This window comes from Anomaloglossus baeobatrachus, chromosome 1, assembly GCF_048569485.1.
Source record: "Anomaloglossus baeobatrachus isolate aAnoBae1 chromosome 1, aAnoBae1.hap1, whole genome shotgun sequence".
In the NCBI taxonomy this organism is placed as follows: Eukaryota; Metazoa; Chordata; class Amphibia; order Anura; family Aromobatidae; genus Anomaloglossus; species Anomaloglossus baeobatrachus.
Window position 1 is genome coordinate 139,305,194 of NC_134353.1, and position 16,901 is coordinate 139,322,094.

The window sequence follows — 16,901 nt, forward strand, 5'->3', positions numbered from 1 at the left end:
ACTATAGCGTGCAACATTGCAGCATCGGCTTGCGATGTCGCAACGTGCAAAGCCCGCCTTAGGGTGGGTCTATACATGGCGGCTTGGAGAGAGATTCCACCCCATAAATCTGAAACAATTTACAGTGCAATAAAATGTAGTTTTCTCAAACCCCATCCTCTTATAGCCGAAAATAATCTTCATAAGAACTCTCACGTAGTGCAGGACGTTCACCAAGGATAGAAACACTTGTGAAATTTGCAGCAAAGTTCTGCTACTAATTCATCATGTGCAGATTATTGAACACATTAGGATTTAGCGTTACTATATTTTCACTTGCTCCATGTGATACTGTCGCGTTTTTCAGAGAAACTGTATCACTAAAGTCACCGCTAAACTTTTTTTTATCAGGATCTGCACCCAGTTTTCCGTGAGCTACATTTGGTGGTGCCAATCAGTCCCATTCAAACACCCGGATAACAGAGCCACTCATGGGCAATAACAGCAACAAGTTAAGGGTTCAGAGTGGCAAAATATGGGGGGAAAAAAGTATTTTTGTATTTTTGTACATTTGTATATATAACTGCATCATACTCACCTGGAAATCCTGGCACTCCGACTAACCCTCGCTCTCCCTTTAATCCTGAAAGACCTGTAAACCATAATATGATGCATTTAAAATATTTTAATTAAACCCATACTTCTTATTAATTGTACAGATTGAAGCCTTTACTAACATTTCACAATTGTTACATGTTTCAGATTTATAAACATGGATGCCGTCAGCCTCTCCGTGGTACAGAGCGTCCCTGCGGCTCTGTAATTTGTAATCTGATGTAGCATGATAAATATGAAGTTGGAGGCATATAGGGATACAGAAGGGACTCAGAAAGGTCTATGGCTCCTTATAATATGTCTGTGCAATTTGGAAGGGCACACAGAGGCTGTTTGGCATCACATACAGCCCCTCTGGCTCCTTAATTCGGCATCTGATGTAAAATGCCAAGTATTAAATTTGAGAGGTACAGTAGTGACCCTCAATAAGGTCTATTGTGCTTTATTATAGTCCTGAACAACTCAAAGGTTATAGAACACCATTATACCAAATGTGTGTGTTAAAAAGTCCTAAGAATCTATGGGATTATTATTACCTCTGTTAAATAGAATAAGAAATGTCAACTAATTTGAGCTGTCCTCAATATTCTGTGTTTTAAATCGTTAAAAATGTCATGTAATTTTACATATTGGGATTCATATGTCTCACTGTCCACCATCACATACACAATTTATAGTGTGGGAATAGAGGGCAAGCCTGTTGAGCACTGATGCCATTTATCTAGCTGCAAAATGTTATAATCCGGACCTGAGATGAGAATGATGGAACAGCCTGGGGCACGAAGACATGCCGGAGACGGAGATAAGTTCACTAAGGCGGGCTTTGCACACTACGACATCGCAGGCCGATGCTGCGATGCCGAGTGCGATAGTGCCTGCCCCCGTCGCAGCAGCGATATGTGGTGATAGCTGGCGTAGCGAAAGTTATCGCTACGCCAGCTTCACACACACACTCACCTGCCGTGCGACGTCCCTGTGGCCGGCGACCCGCCTCCTTGTTAAGGGGGCGGGTCGTGCGGCGTCACTGCGACGTCACACGGCAGGCGGCCAATCAGAGCGGAGGGGCGGAGATGAGCAGGATGTAAACATCCTGCCCACCTCCTTCCTTCCGCATATCCTACGGAAGCCGCAGTGAGGCCGGTAGGAGACGTTCCTCGCTCCTGCGACTTCCCACACAGCGATGTGTGCTGCCGCAGGAGCGAGGAACAACATCGGACCATTGCGTCAGCGTAATTATGGATTACGCCGACGCTGTACCGATGATACGATTACGACGCTTTTGCGCTCGTTAACCGTATCATCCAGCCTTTACACACTGCGATGTCGCATGCGATGCCGGAAGTGCGTCATTTTCAATTTGACCCCACCGACATCGCACCTGCGATGTCGCAGTGTGCAAAGTGCCCCTAAGTGTTTTTTCCAATATGAGGAGAAAATGTAATGCTATCTCTTAGGATATATGCCCACGATAAGGACTCACTGCATCCTGGACACAGCAGATCCTCCTCCGCAGGAGACCACAGCTGCTCGTACCCACGATCAGGGTTCAGTGCACTGCAGTCTCTCGCTTGTGTTCTTCCTACGGAGAATGCATGCGAATCCGCAGCAAACAATTGACATGCTACGTTCTGGAAAGACGCACTGCAGCTCAGTGTTTGCTGTGGAAAAAACAAGCACAGTGGGCACGGGATTTCTAGAAATCCTGTCCACTATGTTTGTACTGTACAATGCTGAAGTGGCTGCATCCAAAACGCAGCAAACACTGATCGTGGGCACACACCCTAAGGCCTGTTTCAGACGTCTGTGATTCTGGTACGTATGTGCTAGTTTTTATACGTACCAGAATTACGTACATATGCTGACCCATTATAATTAATGAATTAATGGGTCTGCTCATACATCAGTGATTTTTCACTGACCGTGTCTCCGTGCAGCGTACGCGTTTGTCCGTGATTGCTGCACAGAGACATGTCTTTTTTTTCTGGCATCACTGATATCCCCACGGACCACACATACCAGAAAATCACGGTCATTGAAAATAAAAAACATTTTTAACTCACCTTTTCCAGCGACGCTGTGTTCTGCCTGTGCTCTCCGCAGCTTCTTGCCCGGCTCATTACTGGGATGCATATTCATGTATGTAGGCACAGCTGATCCAGAAGTAGCTGCAGAGGTGAGAGACAGCGGCGGCCGGATGCTGCACCGCGGGACTCTTCAGCACCACGGACAGCACGGACAGGTGAGTTTATGTCCATGTGAAATCACGTATCACAGAGTATGGATCACGGATTGCACATGGACGACCCAAGTGTGCTGTGAATCATGGAACACGGAGGGACATATGCGTGTTTAACACGTCAGTGGAAAAGGTCTGTATTTTTTCACTGACGTGTGAAACAGGCCTGAGAGACACAATAAAATCCACGTTGAAGACTGATAACATGGTTTGCCCCATACTGACAACTTTTTAAAGGCTTTTATGAATGCTTTAAGCTCACATATCAAAAATATTGCAAAAATCACTTATTTGTCATTTTAGTGCTCTGCATTAAAGAATATTTCTGTTCACAAAACACAATATTCAAGTTGAAACAAACAAGTAAAAGAGAAGCTCAACTTAAGAAAAAAAAATCTAATTATTTGATAATTTGAAAATGTCTGTTTTGAGTGTGTGTGTGTGTGTGTATTCAGTATATATATATATATATATATATATATATATATATATATTTACACACACACACACACACATATTCACAATCACACATATACTGAACAAAAATATACTCGACAATAAATCAAAAACTTGTTTTTGCTCCCATTTTTCATGAGCTGAACTCAAAGCTCTAAGGGCGGCTTTGCACGTTGCGACATCGCATGTGCGATGTCGGTGGGGTCAAATCGAAAGTGACGCACATCCGGCGTCACTTTCGACATCGTAGTGTGTAAATGCTGTAGTGTAGATGATACGATGAACGAGCGCAAAAGTGTCGTTATCATATCATCGGTGCATTCTCCGACATTTCCATAATGCCGGTGCCGCGACAGGTACGATGCAGTTCCTCGTTCCTGCGGCAGCACACATCGCTGTGTATGAAGCTGCAGGAGCAAGGAACATCACCTTACCTGCCGCCGGCGGCTATACGGAAGGAAGGAGGTGGGTGGGTGGGATGTTTACTTCCTGCTCATCTCTGCCCCTCCGCCGCTATTGGCCGCCTGCTGTGTGACGTCGCTATGACGCCGCACGACCCGCCCCCTTAGGAAGGAGGCTGGTCGCCGGCCAGAGCGACGGTCGCAGGGCATGTGAGTGCATGTGAAGCTGGTGTAGCGATAATTTTCGCTACGCCAGCTATCACAAGATATTGTACCTGCGACGGGGGCGGGGACTATCGCGTGTGACATCGCAGCATCGGCTTGCGATGTCGCAACGTGCAAAGCTCGCCTAAGACTTTTTCTCTTTACATAAAAGGCCTCTTTCTCTCAAATATTGTCAACAAATTTGTCTAAATCTGTTAGGCCTGTTTCAGTTGTCAGTGAAAAACACAGATATTTTTCACTGACGTGTAAAAACCACATACAGTTAGGTCCAGAAATATTTGGACAGTGACACAATTTTCGCGAGTTGGGTTCTGCATGCCACCACATTGGATTTGAAATGAAACCTCTACAACAGAATTCAAGTGCAGATTGTAACGTTTAATTTGAAGGTTTGAACAAAAATATCTGATAGAAATTGTAGGAATTGTACACATTTCTTTACAAACACTCCACATTTTAGGAGGTCAAAAGTAATTGGACAAATAAACCAAACCCCAAAAAAAATTTTTTATTTTCAATATTTTGTTGCGAATTCTTTGGAGGCAATCACTGCCTTAAGTCTGGAACCCATGGACATCACCAAACGCTGGGTTTCCTCCTTCTTAATGCTTTGCCAGGCCTTTACAGCCGCAGCCTTCAGGTCTTGCTTGTTTGTGGGTCTTTCCGTCTTAAGTCTGGATTTGAGCAAGTGAAATGCATGCTCAATTGGGTTAAGATCTGGTGATTGACTTGGCCATTGCAGAATGTTCCACTTTTTTGCACTCATGAACTCCTGGGTAGCTTTGGCTGTATGCTTGGGGTCATTGTCCATCTGTACTATGAAGCGCCGTCCGATCAACTTTGCGGCATTTAGCTGAATCTGGGCTGAAAGTATATCCCGGTACACTTCAGAATTCATCCGGCTACTCTTGTCTGCTGTTATGTCATCAATAAACACAAGTGACCCAGTGCCATTGAAAGCCATGCATGCCCATGCCATCACGTTGCCTCCACCATGTTTTACAGAGGATGTGGTGTGCCTTGGATCATGTGCCGTTCCCTTTCTTCTCCAAACTTTTTTCTTCCCATCATTCTGGTACAGGTTGATCTTGGTCTCATCTGTCCATAGAATACTTTTCCAGAACTGAGCTGGCTTCATGAGGTGTTTTTCAGCAAATTTAACTCTGGCCTGTCTATTTTTGGAATTGATGAATGGTTTGCATCTAGATGTGAACCCTTTGTATTTACTTTCATGGAGTCTTCTCTTTACTGTTGACTTAGAGACAGATACACCTACTTCACTGAGAGTGTTCTGGACTTCAGTTGATGTTGTGAACGGGTTCTTCTTCACCAAAGAAAGTATGCGGCGATCATCCACCACTGTTGTCATCCGTGGACGCCCAGGCCTTTTTGAGTTCCCAAGCTCACCAGTCAATTCCTTTTTTCTCAGAATGTACCCGACTGTTGATTTTGCTACTCCAAGCATGTCTGCTATCTCTCTGATGGATTTTTTCTTTTTTTTCAGCCTCAGGATGTTCTGCTTCACCTCAATTGAGAGTTCCTTAGACCGCATGTTGTCTGGTCACAGCAACAGCTTCCAAATGCAAAACCACACACCTGTAATCAACCCCAGACCTTTTAACTACTTCATTGATTACAGGTTAACGAGGGAGACGCCTTCAGAGTTAATTGCAGCCCTTAGAGTCCCTTGTCCAATTACTTTTGGTCCCTTGAAAAAGAGGAGGCTATGCATTACAGAGCTATGCTTCCTAAACCCTTTCTCCGATTTGGATGTGAAAACTCTCATATTGCAGCTGGGAGTGTGCACTTTCAGCCCATATTATATATATAATTGCATTTCTGAACATGTTTTTGTAAACAGCTAAAATAACAAAACTTGTGTCACTGTCCAAATATTTCTGGACCTAACTGTATGTCCCTCCATGTTCCGTGATTTATGGCATACGTGGGTTGTCCATGTGCAATCCATGATACGTTATCCGTACTCTGTGATTGCACATGGAGATAACTCACATATCCCCGTTGATGCTGTCCGTGGTACTGAAGTCTCTGTCTCTGCTGCATCTGGCCGCTGCTGTCTCTCACCTCTGCAGTTTCTTCCAGGTTGGCTCTGGCTGCATAAATGAATATGCATGCCATAATGAGCCGGCCAGGAAAAAGTAGAGAGCAGAGGCAGAACACAGCATCTCTGGAGAAGGTGAGTTGAAAATGTTTTTTATTTTCAATATATGTTTTTTTCTGGTACGTATTCACGGATCACACCATAGTGTGGTCAATGGGATATCAGTGATGCCCCAAAAAAAAAGACATGTCTCCGTGCGGCTGTAACGGGGGCAGGGGGCGCCTCAGGGGGTGTAGTCAGGTCCCCTCGCCTTGTGGGCCGCAGGCTGAACCCCGGCCCGGCCGTTACTTGCAAAACAGGTGTGTTGTTGGGGCAGAGAGTGGATGCATGGGGCCCATTCATGACAGCGTTCTTTCTGTGCTCTCCAGCTCCTTCTTCACTTTCAGGAAAGAGACAATTGCAGGCAGCTGGTAAACCAAACACCGTTTTATTAAACAAAGCTTCCATCTTTCTGTTTGCAGCAGGCTTACTTTAGTACGTTACAAGTTACAAGTCCTTTTCTACGAAAACGGTTTCCTTTTTCTCTACGGGCACTTTCCTTTGCCTGCAGGGGCCAATTGTTATCCCCCTAGCAGTGGTACTCCTATCCCGATTTTAGTCCAGCCCTTTCCCAGGGATTTGTATTGAACTAGGGGACGGCTCCAGTACTCACTACCGGCTCCGGATTAGCTCCAACTTCTCCGCTCCACTGCCACAGCACCCACTCCTGCACTCTGCCCCGGCACTTCTCCTCAGCTCTCTCCCATGTTATATCTCACAGCACACTGCCCTGCATTCAGAGCCCAACCCCCCTTCTCTTCCCTCCTAGGCTGCCCTGCCCCTTCCTTCCCTGTCACTGTTACCAGGGGAACCACTCACTACACTGGCACCTGGGGGGGGAAGAACCGTACATAACACATAACATGGTACAATGTGCCACCATACTCCTGTGGCGTCTTCAGGGGGGGAAAAACGTCTTCTCCACACTAGGGGTCCGTCCACCCCTTACATTCCTCCTCTCTTTAACCTCAGCCTCCTTGCGAGGTTCCGCACCTGCAAGACAACGCATATAGAAAACACACACACGTTTCTTCAGCAGTATTCTTTTTCTTTCTTATCAATAAAAAAAAAACATTTTAAAACTAACGTATCAAAGCACACCAGATTGGCACACAAGTCCGGTGCCCGGAGTCCCTCCAGGGGAGCTCCCGGTCTTGGCTGATCTTCTGCCCGGAGGCTCTCCTCAAGCGCTCCCAGTCTTAGATGAGCCGCGACCAACAGAAACAAAAGGGTTCTTTACTTAACAGTCGCGGGAGAAGTCCATGCATAGTCCCTGCATTCTTCTATTCCCGGGTTCAGTTCTTTTAACGTAGCTTTAACCATAAACACTCACCGGCTTCCAACAGTACCGGCTTTCGACAACAAACAGATCTTTTTCTTCCGGATGATTAACCCTCACGCTGGGTGGTATGCACACAGCCATTCAGCCTCCTGTGGGGGTGAGGGGGTAGCTGGACGGGACCGCAGTGGGCTGCTGACAACAACTACCGGGTGCGACACCATACTCTGATGTATCACCAGTAATGCCGATGCTTCTCTTGGCTTGTCTCCAGCCGTAGGTTCGGCGGCCGCTTTTGGCGCGACCGTCGGGGTACTCTTCAGCCCACAGGCTTCAGTGAGCGCTTGCTTATGCTGAGCGCGCCACACTCTGTTCTCCATTCTGCTTGGTCCAGGTACTGGAGTTTGCTTCTTCTTCCACTGCCGGGGTTGCAATCGCGCCGGGGAAGGTGGAGGCGGTTCTTCTTTTCCCGCTTCTGCCCATACTCCGCCCCCGGCCTCACCCACCAGGTCGGCACAGCGTTTGTGACGCCTCTTCTTTCTTGCGGCGCCGCCCACGTCTCTAGACCTATGCAGTATCTCGGGGCAAGCACCTCCCCTCTTTGGGCGGTGCACTCCGGGCTTCTTCCTTACAGGCCAGCCCAGCGCTTTTCGTTTGGCGCCCACTTTTCGCGCCTTCACTAAATCCATGAGGACGGCCGCCATCTTGCCGCCATCTTGTGGCCTGTTCAGTACATCAGGTACCACTTGGTCTCTGCTCGGGGTTTCTCTTCTGCGGGCTTGATCCTGCCGACTACGCCAAAATGTAACGGGGGCAGGGGGCGCCTCAGGGGGTGTAGTCGGGTCCCCTCGCCTTGTGGGCCGCAGGCTGAACCCCGGCCCGGCCGTTACTTGCAAAACAGGTGTGTTGTTGGGGCAGAGAGTGGATGCATGGGGCCCATTCATGACAGCGTTCTTTCTGTGCTCTCCAGCTCCTTCTTCACTTTCAGGAAAGAGACAATTGCAGGCAGCGGGTAAACCAAACACTGTTTTATTAAACAAAGCTTCCATCTTTCTGTTTGCAGCAGGCTTACTTTAGTACGTTACAAGTTACAAGTCCTTTTCTACGAAAACGGTTTCCTTTTTCTCTACGGGCACTTTCCTTTGCCTGCAGGGGCCAATTGTTATCCCCCTAGCAGTGGTACTCCTATCCCGATTTTAGTCCAGCCCTTTCCCAGGGATTTTTATTGAACTAGGGGACGGCTCCAGTACTCACTACCGGCTCCGGATTAGCTCCAACTTCTCCGCTCCACTGCCACAGCACCCACTCCTGCACTCTGCCCCGGCACTTCTCCTCAGCTCTCTCCCATGTTATATCTCACAGCACACTGCCCTGCATTCAGAGCCCAACCCCCCTTCTCTTCCCTCCTAGGCTGCCCTGCCCCTTCCTTCCCTGTCACTGTTACCAGGGGAACCACTCACTACACTGGCACCTGGGGGGGGGAAGAACCGTACATAACACATAACATGGTACAATGTGCCACCATACTCCTGTGGCGTCTTCAGGGGGGGAAAAACGTCTTCTCCACACTAGGGGTCCGTCCACCCCTTACACGGCAACCACGGACATGCGTGTACACCGCACGAAGACATCACTGATATGTGTGCAGACCCGTTGATTTTAATGGGTCTGCATATGTCCGTGATTCTGGTACATATAAAAACTAGCACATATGTACCAAAATCACTGACGTCTGAAACAGGCCTTAGTAAGCACTTCCTCTTTGCCAAACTAATTCCAGCTCACAGGTGTGGCATATCAAGATGCTGATTAGACAGCATGATTATTACAAAGGTGTGCCTTATGGTTGGCTACAATATAAAACCTTTTTAACGTGCAGTTTTGTCACACAGCACAATGCCACAGATGTCGCAAGTTTTGAGAGAGCATGCATTTGGCATGCTGACTGTAGGAATATCCACAAGAACTGCTGCCTGTGAATTGAATGTTCAAGGCTCTACCATAAGCTGTCCCCAAAGGTGTTTCAGAGAATTAGGCAGTACATCCAACCGGCCTCACATCCGCAGACAACATGTAACCACAACATCCCAGGACCTCAATATCCAGCATCTTCACCTCCAAGATTGTCTGAGACCAGCCACCTGGACAGCGGCTGCAACAATCGGTTTGCATAACCAAAGAATTTCTGCACAAAATGTCAGAAACCATCTCAGGAAGATCTGCTGCTCATCATCCTCATCGGAGACTCCACCTAACTGCAGTTTGTTGTCATAACCGACTTGAGTGGGCAAATGCTCATATGCTATGGCGTATGGCACAATAGAGAGGTGTTCTCTTAACAGATGCATCCTGGTTTTCACTTTATGGGGCAGATGGCAGACTGCATGTGTTGTGCCTTACGGGCCAGGCGGTCAACCTATTCATCGCCAGGCCATTTCGGGTCGAGTCAGTCATTGTCATGGGTGGCCTTACCTGGTTACGTTGCCCTGAGGCGTACAGTAAATGGTGAGGGAAGTGGGGTATTTGGGAAAGTTTGTCGTCATGCCACCTGTGGTATGCAGCCAGGGAATAGCCGCAACTGCCGGGTTCCTCGCTGCCGTCGGCGGGGCATGTGTTAAGGCAGCCAGAAAGGTATCGCTCCTCACAGGCGGAGTGGGCCCCGGGTGGATGATGAGGGGCAAATAATGACCATTGTCGCGTAAGCGCTGAGCGGCGGCACGAGTAAGGATGAGCCAACACAGTCTCTGCGGGTTCAGGGTGTAGTTTACTCACAACTTCAGCTGCCAGTCCAGTCACACTGGAAACCGCCGTGATGGGCTCAGGTCAATCCTAGATCCGGTAAAGGGGTCACCACATGTGTTTTGGAAAAGGAGTGAGAATCCTGTTTCTAGGGTGTCCCCCTCCGTAGATAGGTACCCCGGCTGAGCTCCCAGTCCAAGCCCCTGGGCCCTGTAAAGTCCACGTTTTCCAGAGATGTGTTGCCACAACTGTGGTCCTGACGAGTCTGCCAAGAGTCTCCTCACTTATGACTAAGGACCCTTTTGTTTTTATGATATAGGTCCGAAATGCGTAAACTTTCACCTGTATGCAGATTATACCTTTGTGTGATGTATTTCCAGGAATGACTATTTTAAGGAAATATCAATAAAGACATTTTTTTTATATTTTATTGGATGTGTGCTGAGCCGACTCTTTCATCACTCTTCTCCTCAGAGAGAGCCCTAATGTCAGTGTGTTGCACTTATATATACCCCAGGTGGAACCCGCCCCCCAGGTGGCTGGCTTCAGTGACCAGGAAGTCCATGTTCCTATGGCCACCCCCCTGCCTACCCTGAGCCAACCCAGTCTGTGTGAAGGTTTCTAAGCTGAGTGTAGTGTGTGTGAATGTGGTATGTACCGCCCCGCGAGCTCAGCTGCGACCGCCGAGCCACTCGGATCCATGCTCGTACTGCGGGTGGTGGCTCGAGCCTCTCACGGATCCGGGGGTCACGTCACTCTGCAAGGGAGTTGGCACTACACGCAGGGATTTGGGTGGGGAGTACCACGGCCGGGGCCACGGTAGCTTGGTTTGGGGTTATAGTTCGTGACGCCACCCATGGGTTGTGGTGATTGTAGACACCACCGCTGCGGTGAAGATATGGGGGACTCGCGGGAGCGGTGTAGTGGCGCAGCTAGGTGTTGACCCCTCCGTGGGTAGGGGATGTTGGTCCCGGGTCCCGTAGGTGAGGACCGGGGTGCAGGGTGAAGTGTTGCGGTGCAGTGCGGCGTGGTGCCTGATGGCACTGGTGTACTCACTCTGACACAAGACACCGGAGTCTCTGGTAAACCAAACGGAGTGATGAATGGGTCCCGCAGCCGGCTGCAGCTTCTCCCAGAATAGGTTGGTGGTTTCCGCCTTTCTCCTTCACCTCTGTGTGTGAATGTTGACTCGTATGCCTAGACACCGGTAGTCCGCTCCCCGACTTGTATATGTCGTAGGAGCTCATTTGCCCGTAGACGCTGGCCTTTGGGTCTCTATGCCTTGGCGGTGGCTCTACCCTGTATGGTTGGGCTGTTGTCTTCTAAAGGGACTTGTGTGGGATAGGTCCTTAAGTCAAGTCCGCAATCAGTCAATTTGACTCGGCCCTGTAGGTTCGGGGGTTTGTCTGGGTCTGAGTACCCCTCCTGGTGCTCCGGTATCCAGTTGGCTCCCCGGTTCGGTTCCGGCGGGCCACTACCCTGTCCCGGTCCCTTACGGTTCCACCGGTCATTTTCCCGGTCTCCTGCAGGCGGCCACCACCATCTGCCTCCTTGCCAATGGCGACTGGGCTCTGACCCAGCCGCCTGAGCAGTCTTTGGCAGGCCTGGACTCAGGTCTGCCCTTGAACTCAACCTCTCTCCTTCACTGTCAAGACTAATCTGCTAACTGTTTCTCCCGCCTCCAGGCCTGTGAACTTTTTGGTGGGTGGAGCCAACTGCCTGGCTCCACCCCCCTGGTGTGGACATGAAACCTGGAGGGTGGTGACAAGGTTTTTAGTTTGACTGATGTCACCTATACAGGAGGGGGGGTGATGTTGTGTGTGACTACCTGGGACGACATGACTAGTCCAGGGTGTCACAGGTACTCCTATGATTAACCCCCTCCTTACCCAAGATAGATACCACACCTTAATTGAGGCACAGAACTCTGTGGCAACCTGAGCCTCAGGGGTGACACATGTATGGAATCATATGGATGAGAGGTTTGCTGATGTCAATGTCAAAAATCAAGTCACCCATGGTGGTGGTGGGGTTATGGTATGGGCATTGGGCAACTGTATTTTTATTGACGTCAGTTTGAATGCACAGAGATACCATGATGAGATCCTGAGAACCATTGTTGTGCCACATCCAGGACCATCACCATGACAACATACACACAGGACATGTCACCCATTGAGTATGTTTGGGATGCTCTTGACCAGCGTATATATGACAGATTGTTCAAGTTCCTGACAATATCCAGCAACTCAGCACAGCCATTGAAAAAGAGTGGACCAGCGATCTACAGGCAACAGTCAGGAACCTGATCAACTCTATGTGAATGAGATATGTTGCACTGCGGAAAGTAGTGGTCACAACAGATGGTTTTCTGACCACACCAAGACCCTCAATACTGTAAAACTGCACACTTTAGGGTGACCAGCCTGAGGCACACCTGTGCAATAATCATGCTGTCTAGTCAGCATCTTGATATGCCACACCTGTAAGGTGGATGGATTATCTCAGCAAAGGAGACGTGCTCACTAACACAGATCAAGACAAATTTGAGAACAATATTTCATAGGAAAAGGCCTTTTGTGTACATAGAAAAAGTCTTTGCTCTTTGAGTTCAGCTCATGAACAATGGGAGCAAAAACAATAGTGTTATGTTCATATTTTTGTTCAGTGTGTACATATATATATATATATATATATATATATACCGTATATATATATATACATATGTACAAGTGCATCTCAATAAATTAGAATATCATCAAAAAGTTACTTTATTTCAGTAAACACATATGTTTTATAGGGTCATTGCAAACATAGTATTCGATTTCAAGTGGTCATTTCTGATGACTTACAGCCAATGAAAACCCAAAAGTCATTATCTCAGAAAATTAGAATAATTAACACAAAACACCTGCAAAGGCTTCCTAAGTGTTTAAAATGGTCCCTTAGTCTGGTTCAGGAGGCTACACAATCATGGGGAAGATTGCTGACTTGACAGATGTCCAGAAGGCAGCCTTTGACACACTCCACAAGGAGGGTAAGCCACAAAAGGTTGTTTCTAAAGAAGCTGGCTTTTCACAGAGTGCTGAATCCATGCATATTAATGGGAAGTTGAATGGAAGGAAAAAGTGAGGTAGAAAAAGGTGCCCAAGCAACCGGGATAACCGCAGCCTTGATATGATTGTTAAGAAAAGGCCATTCAAAAATTTTGGGGAGATTCACAGGGAGTGGACTGGTGCTGCAGTCAGTGTTTCAAGAGCCACCACACACAGATGTATCCAGGACATGGGCTACAACTGTAACATTTTTTGTGTCAAGCCACTCATGACCAATAGACAACGCCAGAAGCGACTTACCTGGGCCAAGGATAAAAAGAACTGGACTGCTGCTTAGTGGTCCAAGGTGTTGTTTTCAGATGAAAGTAAATTTTGCATTTCATTTGGCAATCAAGGTCCCAGAGTCTGTTGGAAGAGTGGAGAGGCCCCAATCCAAGCTGCTTGAGGTCTAGTGTAAAATTTCCATAATCAGTGATGGTTTGGTGAGCTGTTGTGAATGTCATCCGAGTGGGTGCTGGCTTGGAGCTCCCTCTTGTGGCCAGGAATGGTAATGAAGCTGAGTCTGAATCTGTGACTCAAACAGGTGTTGGTATTAATTTGGAATCCAGGAAGTCCTATTGCTGACCAGCCTGGTGTATATAGGAGAGCAGTTTCTGCCTAGCTAATGCCAGTGATAAATGTTTTCTTCTGCCTCTGAAGATGGCTTGGAGTTTGTCTTTCAGTTTCCTCAATTTATCCTGTGCCAGAATTCACTCCAGATACATCTGCAGGTTTTCTTTGCTTAATTGCTGGTTTTGCACCTACGGTTTTGCACCTACGGAGTTTGTGGGTTTTTTTTTCCATTTTGTTCTGTGTTTGTTTTCTTGTATGTGAGGATCTGGCTCTCTGCTATTTTTGAGAGGGCAGTTCCTTCAGCAAGAAAGTGAGTTTCTCCCTGTTCTGATTTTGATTTGCACTTTAGAATATTATTTGTTCTTTGATTTTGTTTCTTCCCATTATAACTGCAGTTCTTTTGAAAGTGTCTGGCACAAGAGTACCTGATATATTGGGGGAAGACACTGTGGTTTTAGGGCCTTTTTTCTATCAGGAGTTTGATATTTTTTGCAGGGTTTTTTGCTGGCCACAATCAGTTATCTTTCCTGTCTTGTTGTATCTAGTAAGTTGGGCCTCACCTTTGCTATTCTATATTTTCTATCTGTGTATTGTGTTTTCTTACATCACCGTCGTTACATGTTGGGGGCTTGTGATTACTTTGGGGACTTCTCCGAGGCAAGTTAGGATTCCTCATTTCTATCTTTGAGGTGTAGCAAGTTTCTCTGGCAGTGACGAGGTGTCTAGGTGTGTTAGGAATATCCCACTGCTACTTCTAGTGTTGTCCGATAGATAGGGGATTGCGGTCAGCTTAGCTTCCATCTACTCTTGTGGTTTTTCTTTATTCCTGATTAATGGGATTTTTTTTGATCGTCCATGGTTACCAGTTCATAACAGTATCACCGGTCACACAAAAAAAAGGTACTCAAAAGAAGGATTTTTTTTAATTCTGTATATTTTTCCTTTTATTTTTTTCCATGGGTTCCGTGGAAGATCTTTTGCTGGCATGGATATTAACCAGTTGTATGGTCATGTTGAGCATCTTGCTTCTGAAGTTTAGGATATTTCGGCTTATCTTAGACAGACTCCTGTGGAAGAACCTAAAATTCCCGTTCCTGAATTGTTCTTGGGGGATAGGTCTAAATTCCTGAACTTTAAAAATAATTGTAAATTATTTTTTGCCTTAGGACCTAAGTCCTCAGGGAGTCCCATGCAGCAGGTTAGGATTGTCATCTCCTTGTTGCACGGTGACCCTCAGGACTGGGCCTTTTCCTTGGTACCTGGTGATCCGATTCTTGCTGATTTGGATTCCTGTTTTTCAGGCCCTGGGATTGTTGTAGGATGAACCTAATTTTGTAGGTGAAGCTGAGAAAGCCTTGATGGCATTGATCCAGGGTCAGGATTCCGCTGAAATTTTTTGCCAGAGATTCGGAAAATGGGTGGTCCTTACCAAATGGAATGATAATGCACTTGCGGCACTTTTTCGGAAGGGTCTTCAGATACTATGAAAGATGTTATGGTGGGATTTGCTATCTGTTCTGGTCTCGATGCCTCTATGACTTTAGCCAGTCAGATTGATAGACGTTTTGTGAGCGCAAAATGATACGTGCTGATGTATTGCTTGCAGAACAGTCTTAGGAGCCTATGCAGTGTGATAGGGTTCTCTCTAATACTGTGCGATAGGGTTTTAGATGGAGAAACAAGTTGTGTTTCTATTGTTGAGATGCTTCTCACACTATGTTTGCCCTAAAAGAGATTTACGCGTTCATTTACTGTGGGTACTGTACAACCTAAATTTCTTTTGTCAGTCTTTTTAATTTGCTCGTTATCCTCGTTTTCTGCTATGGCTTTTCTTGAATCAGCGGCCACTCTGAACTTAATGGATTTTGGGTTTGCTAAAAGTTGTGACTTTCCCATGGTACCTTTGCCTTTGCAAACTCCTATTCCTTTAAGGGGCATTGATGCTACTCCCTTAGCTGAGAATAAACCCCAATTTTGGACCCAAGTGACTATGAGGGTTGCACCAGCTCATCAGGAGAATTGTAAGTTTTTGGTACTACACAACTTGCATGATATTTTGGTACTAGGATTCCCTTGGCTGCAGGTTCATAATCCAGTTCTAGATTGGAAATCCTTGTCTGTGGTTAGTTGGGGTTGTCAATGTGTGCATAATGATATTTCTGTGTTGTCTATTTCTGTTCGGACACATGATATACCTGAATATTTGTCGGACTTCCTTGATGTATTTAATGAGACTGGATCTGATTCCTTGCTTCCCCATGGGGAGTGTGATTGTGCCATTGAAATAGTGCCAGGTTGCAAATTTCCCAAGGGACGGATTTTTTGTCTGTGCCCGAACATGATGCTATGCGAAATTTATATTAAGGAGTTATTGGAAAAAGGTCATATTAGACCGTCATCTTCACCCCTGGGTGCCAGTTTTTTCTTTGTTTCCAAGAAGGATGGGTCATTGAGACCTTGTATTGACTATCACCTCCTTACTAAAATCACTGTAAATATCAGTATCCTTTGCCCCTGATGTCAGATCTGTTTTTTAGAGTTAAAGGGACTAAATGGTTTACTAATAGGGATGATCGAATACCCTATTATTCGCTTCGACGGATAGCCGGCGAATACCTACGGGGTTGTGGTGATGGTGGGCACCACCGCTGCTGGTGATGGGGAATCCCGGGAGCGATGGCGGAGAGCAGCTAAGGTGTTGACCCCTCTGTGGGTAGGGGCTGTTGGTCCCGGGGCCCCGGTTAGGGAGTAGTGAGGAGGTATAGGTGCAGGTGCCGATGCGGGGAGGCAGCGTGGGCGCGGGTGCAACGTTGCGGTGCAGCGCGATGCCGGATGGCACTGTTGTACTCACTCAGGTAGAAAAGGACAGAGTCTCTGGTAAACCAAACGGCTGGATGGACGAGGCCCACAGTCAGGTGCGGTGTCTTCACTTTCCCCGGACGGGTTGATGGTGGCTGTCGTTTCCTGCACCTATGTGTGTGTGTTTGACTCCTATGGCTTACCACGGGTAGTCCGCTCCCCAGCGTGTACATGTTGGGAGAGTCCGTTTTGCCCGCAGGCGCTGGCCCTTGGATCTCTGGCCCTTGGCGGTGGCTCTTATCCAGACGGGTTGGGCTGTTGCCTTCTGACGGGACTTGTTTGG

The 16,901-nt window shown here is 47.3% G+C and overlaps 1 protein-coding gene across 2 annotated transcripts in view; it reads right to left on the bottom strand.

Moving 5' to 3' along the window:
* LOC142290417 (macrophage scavenger receptor types I and II-like) overlaps window positions 1-16,901 on the bottom strand; it is a 240,175-nt gene that overhangs the window by 42,476 nt on the left and 180,798 nt on the right. For both annotated transcript variants that reach the window (XM_075334377.1, XM_075334371.1), the window contains one exon: window positions 578-631. In XM_075334377.1, the coding sequence (XP_075190492.1) occupies window positions 578-631 (54 nt within the window). The remainder of the gene's footprint in view (window positions 1-577; window positions 632-16,901) is intronic.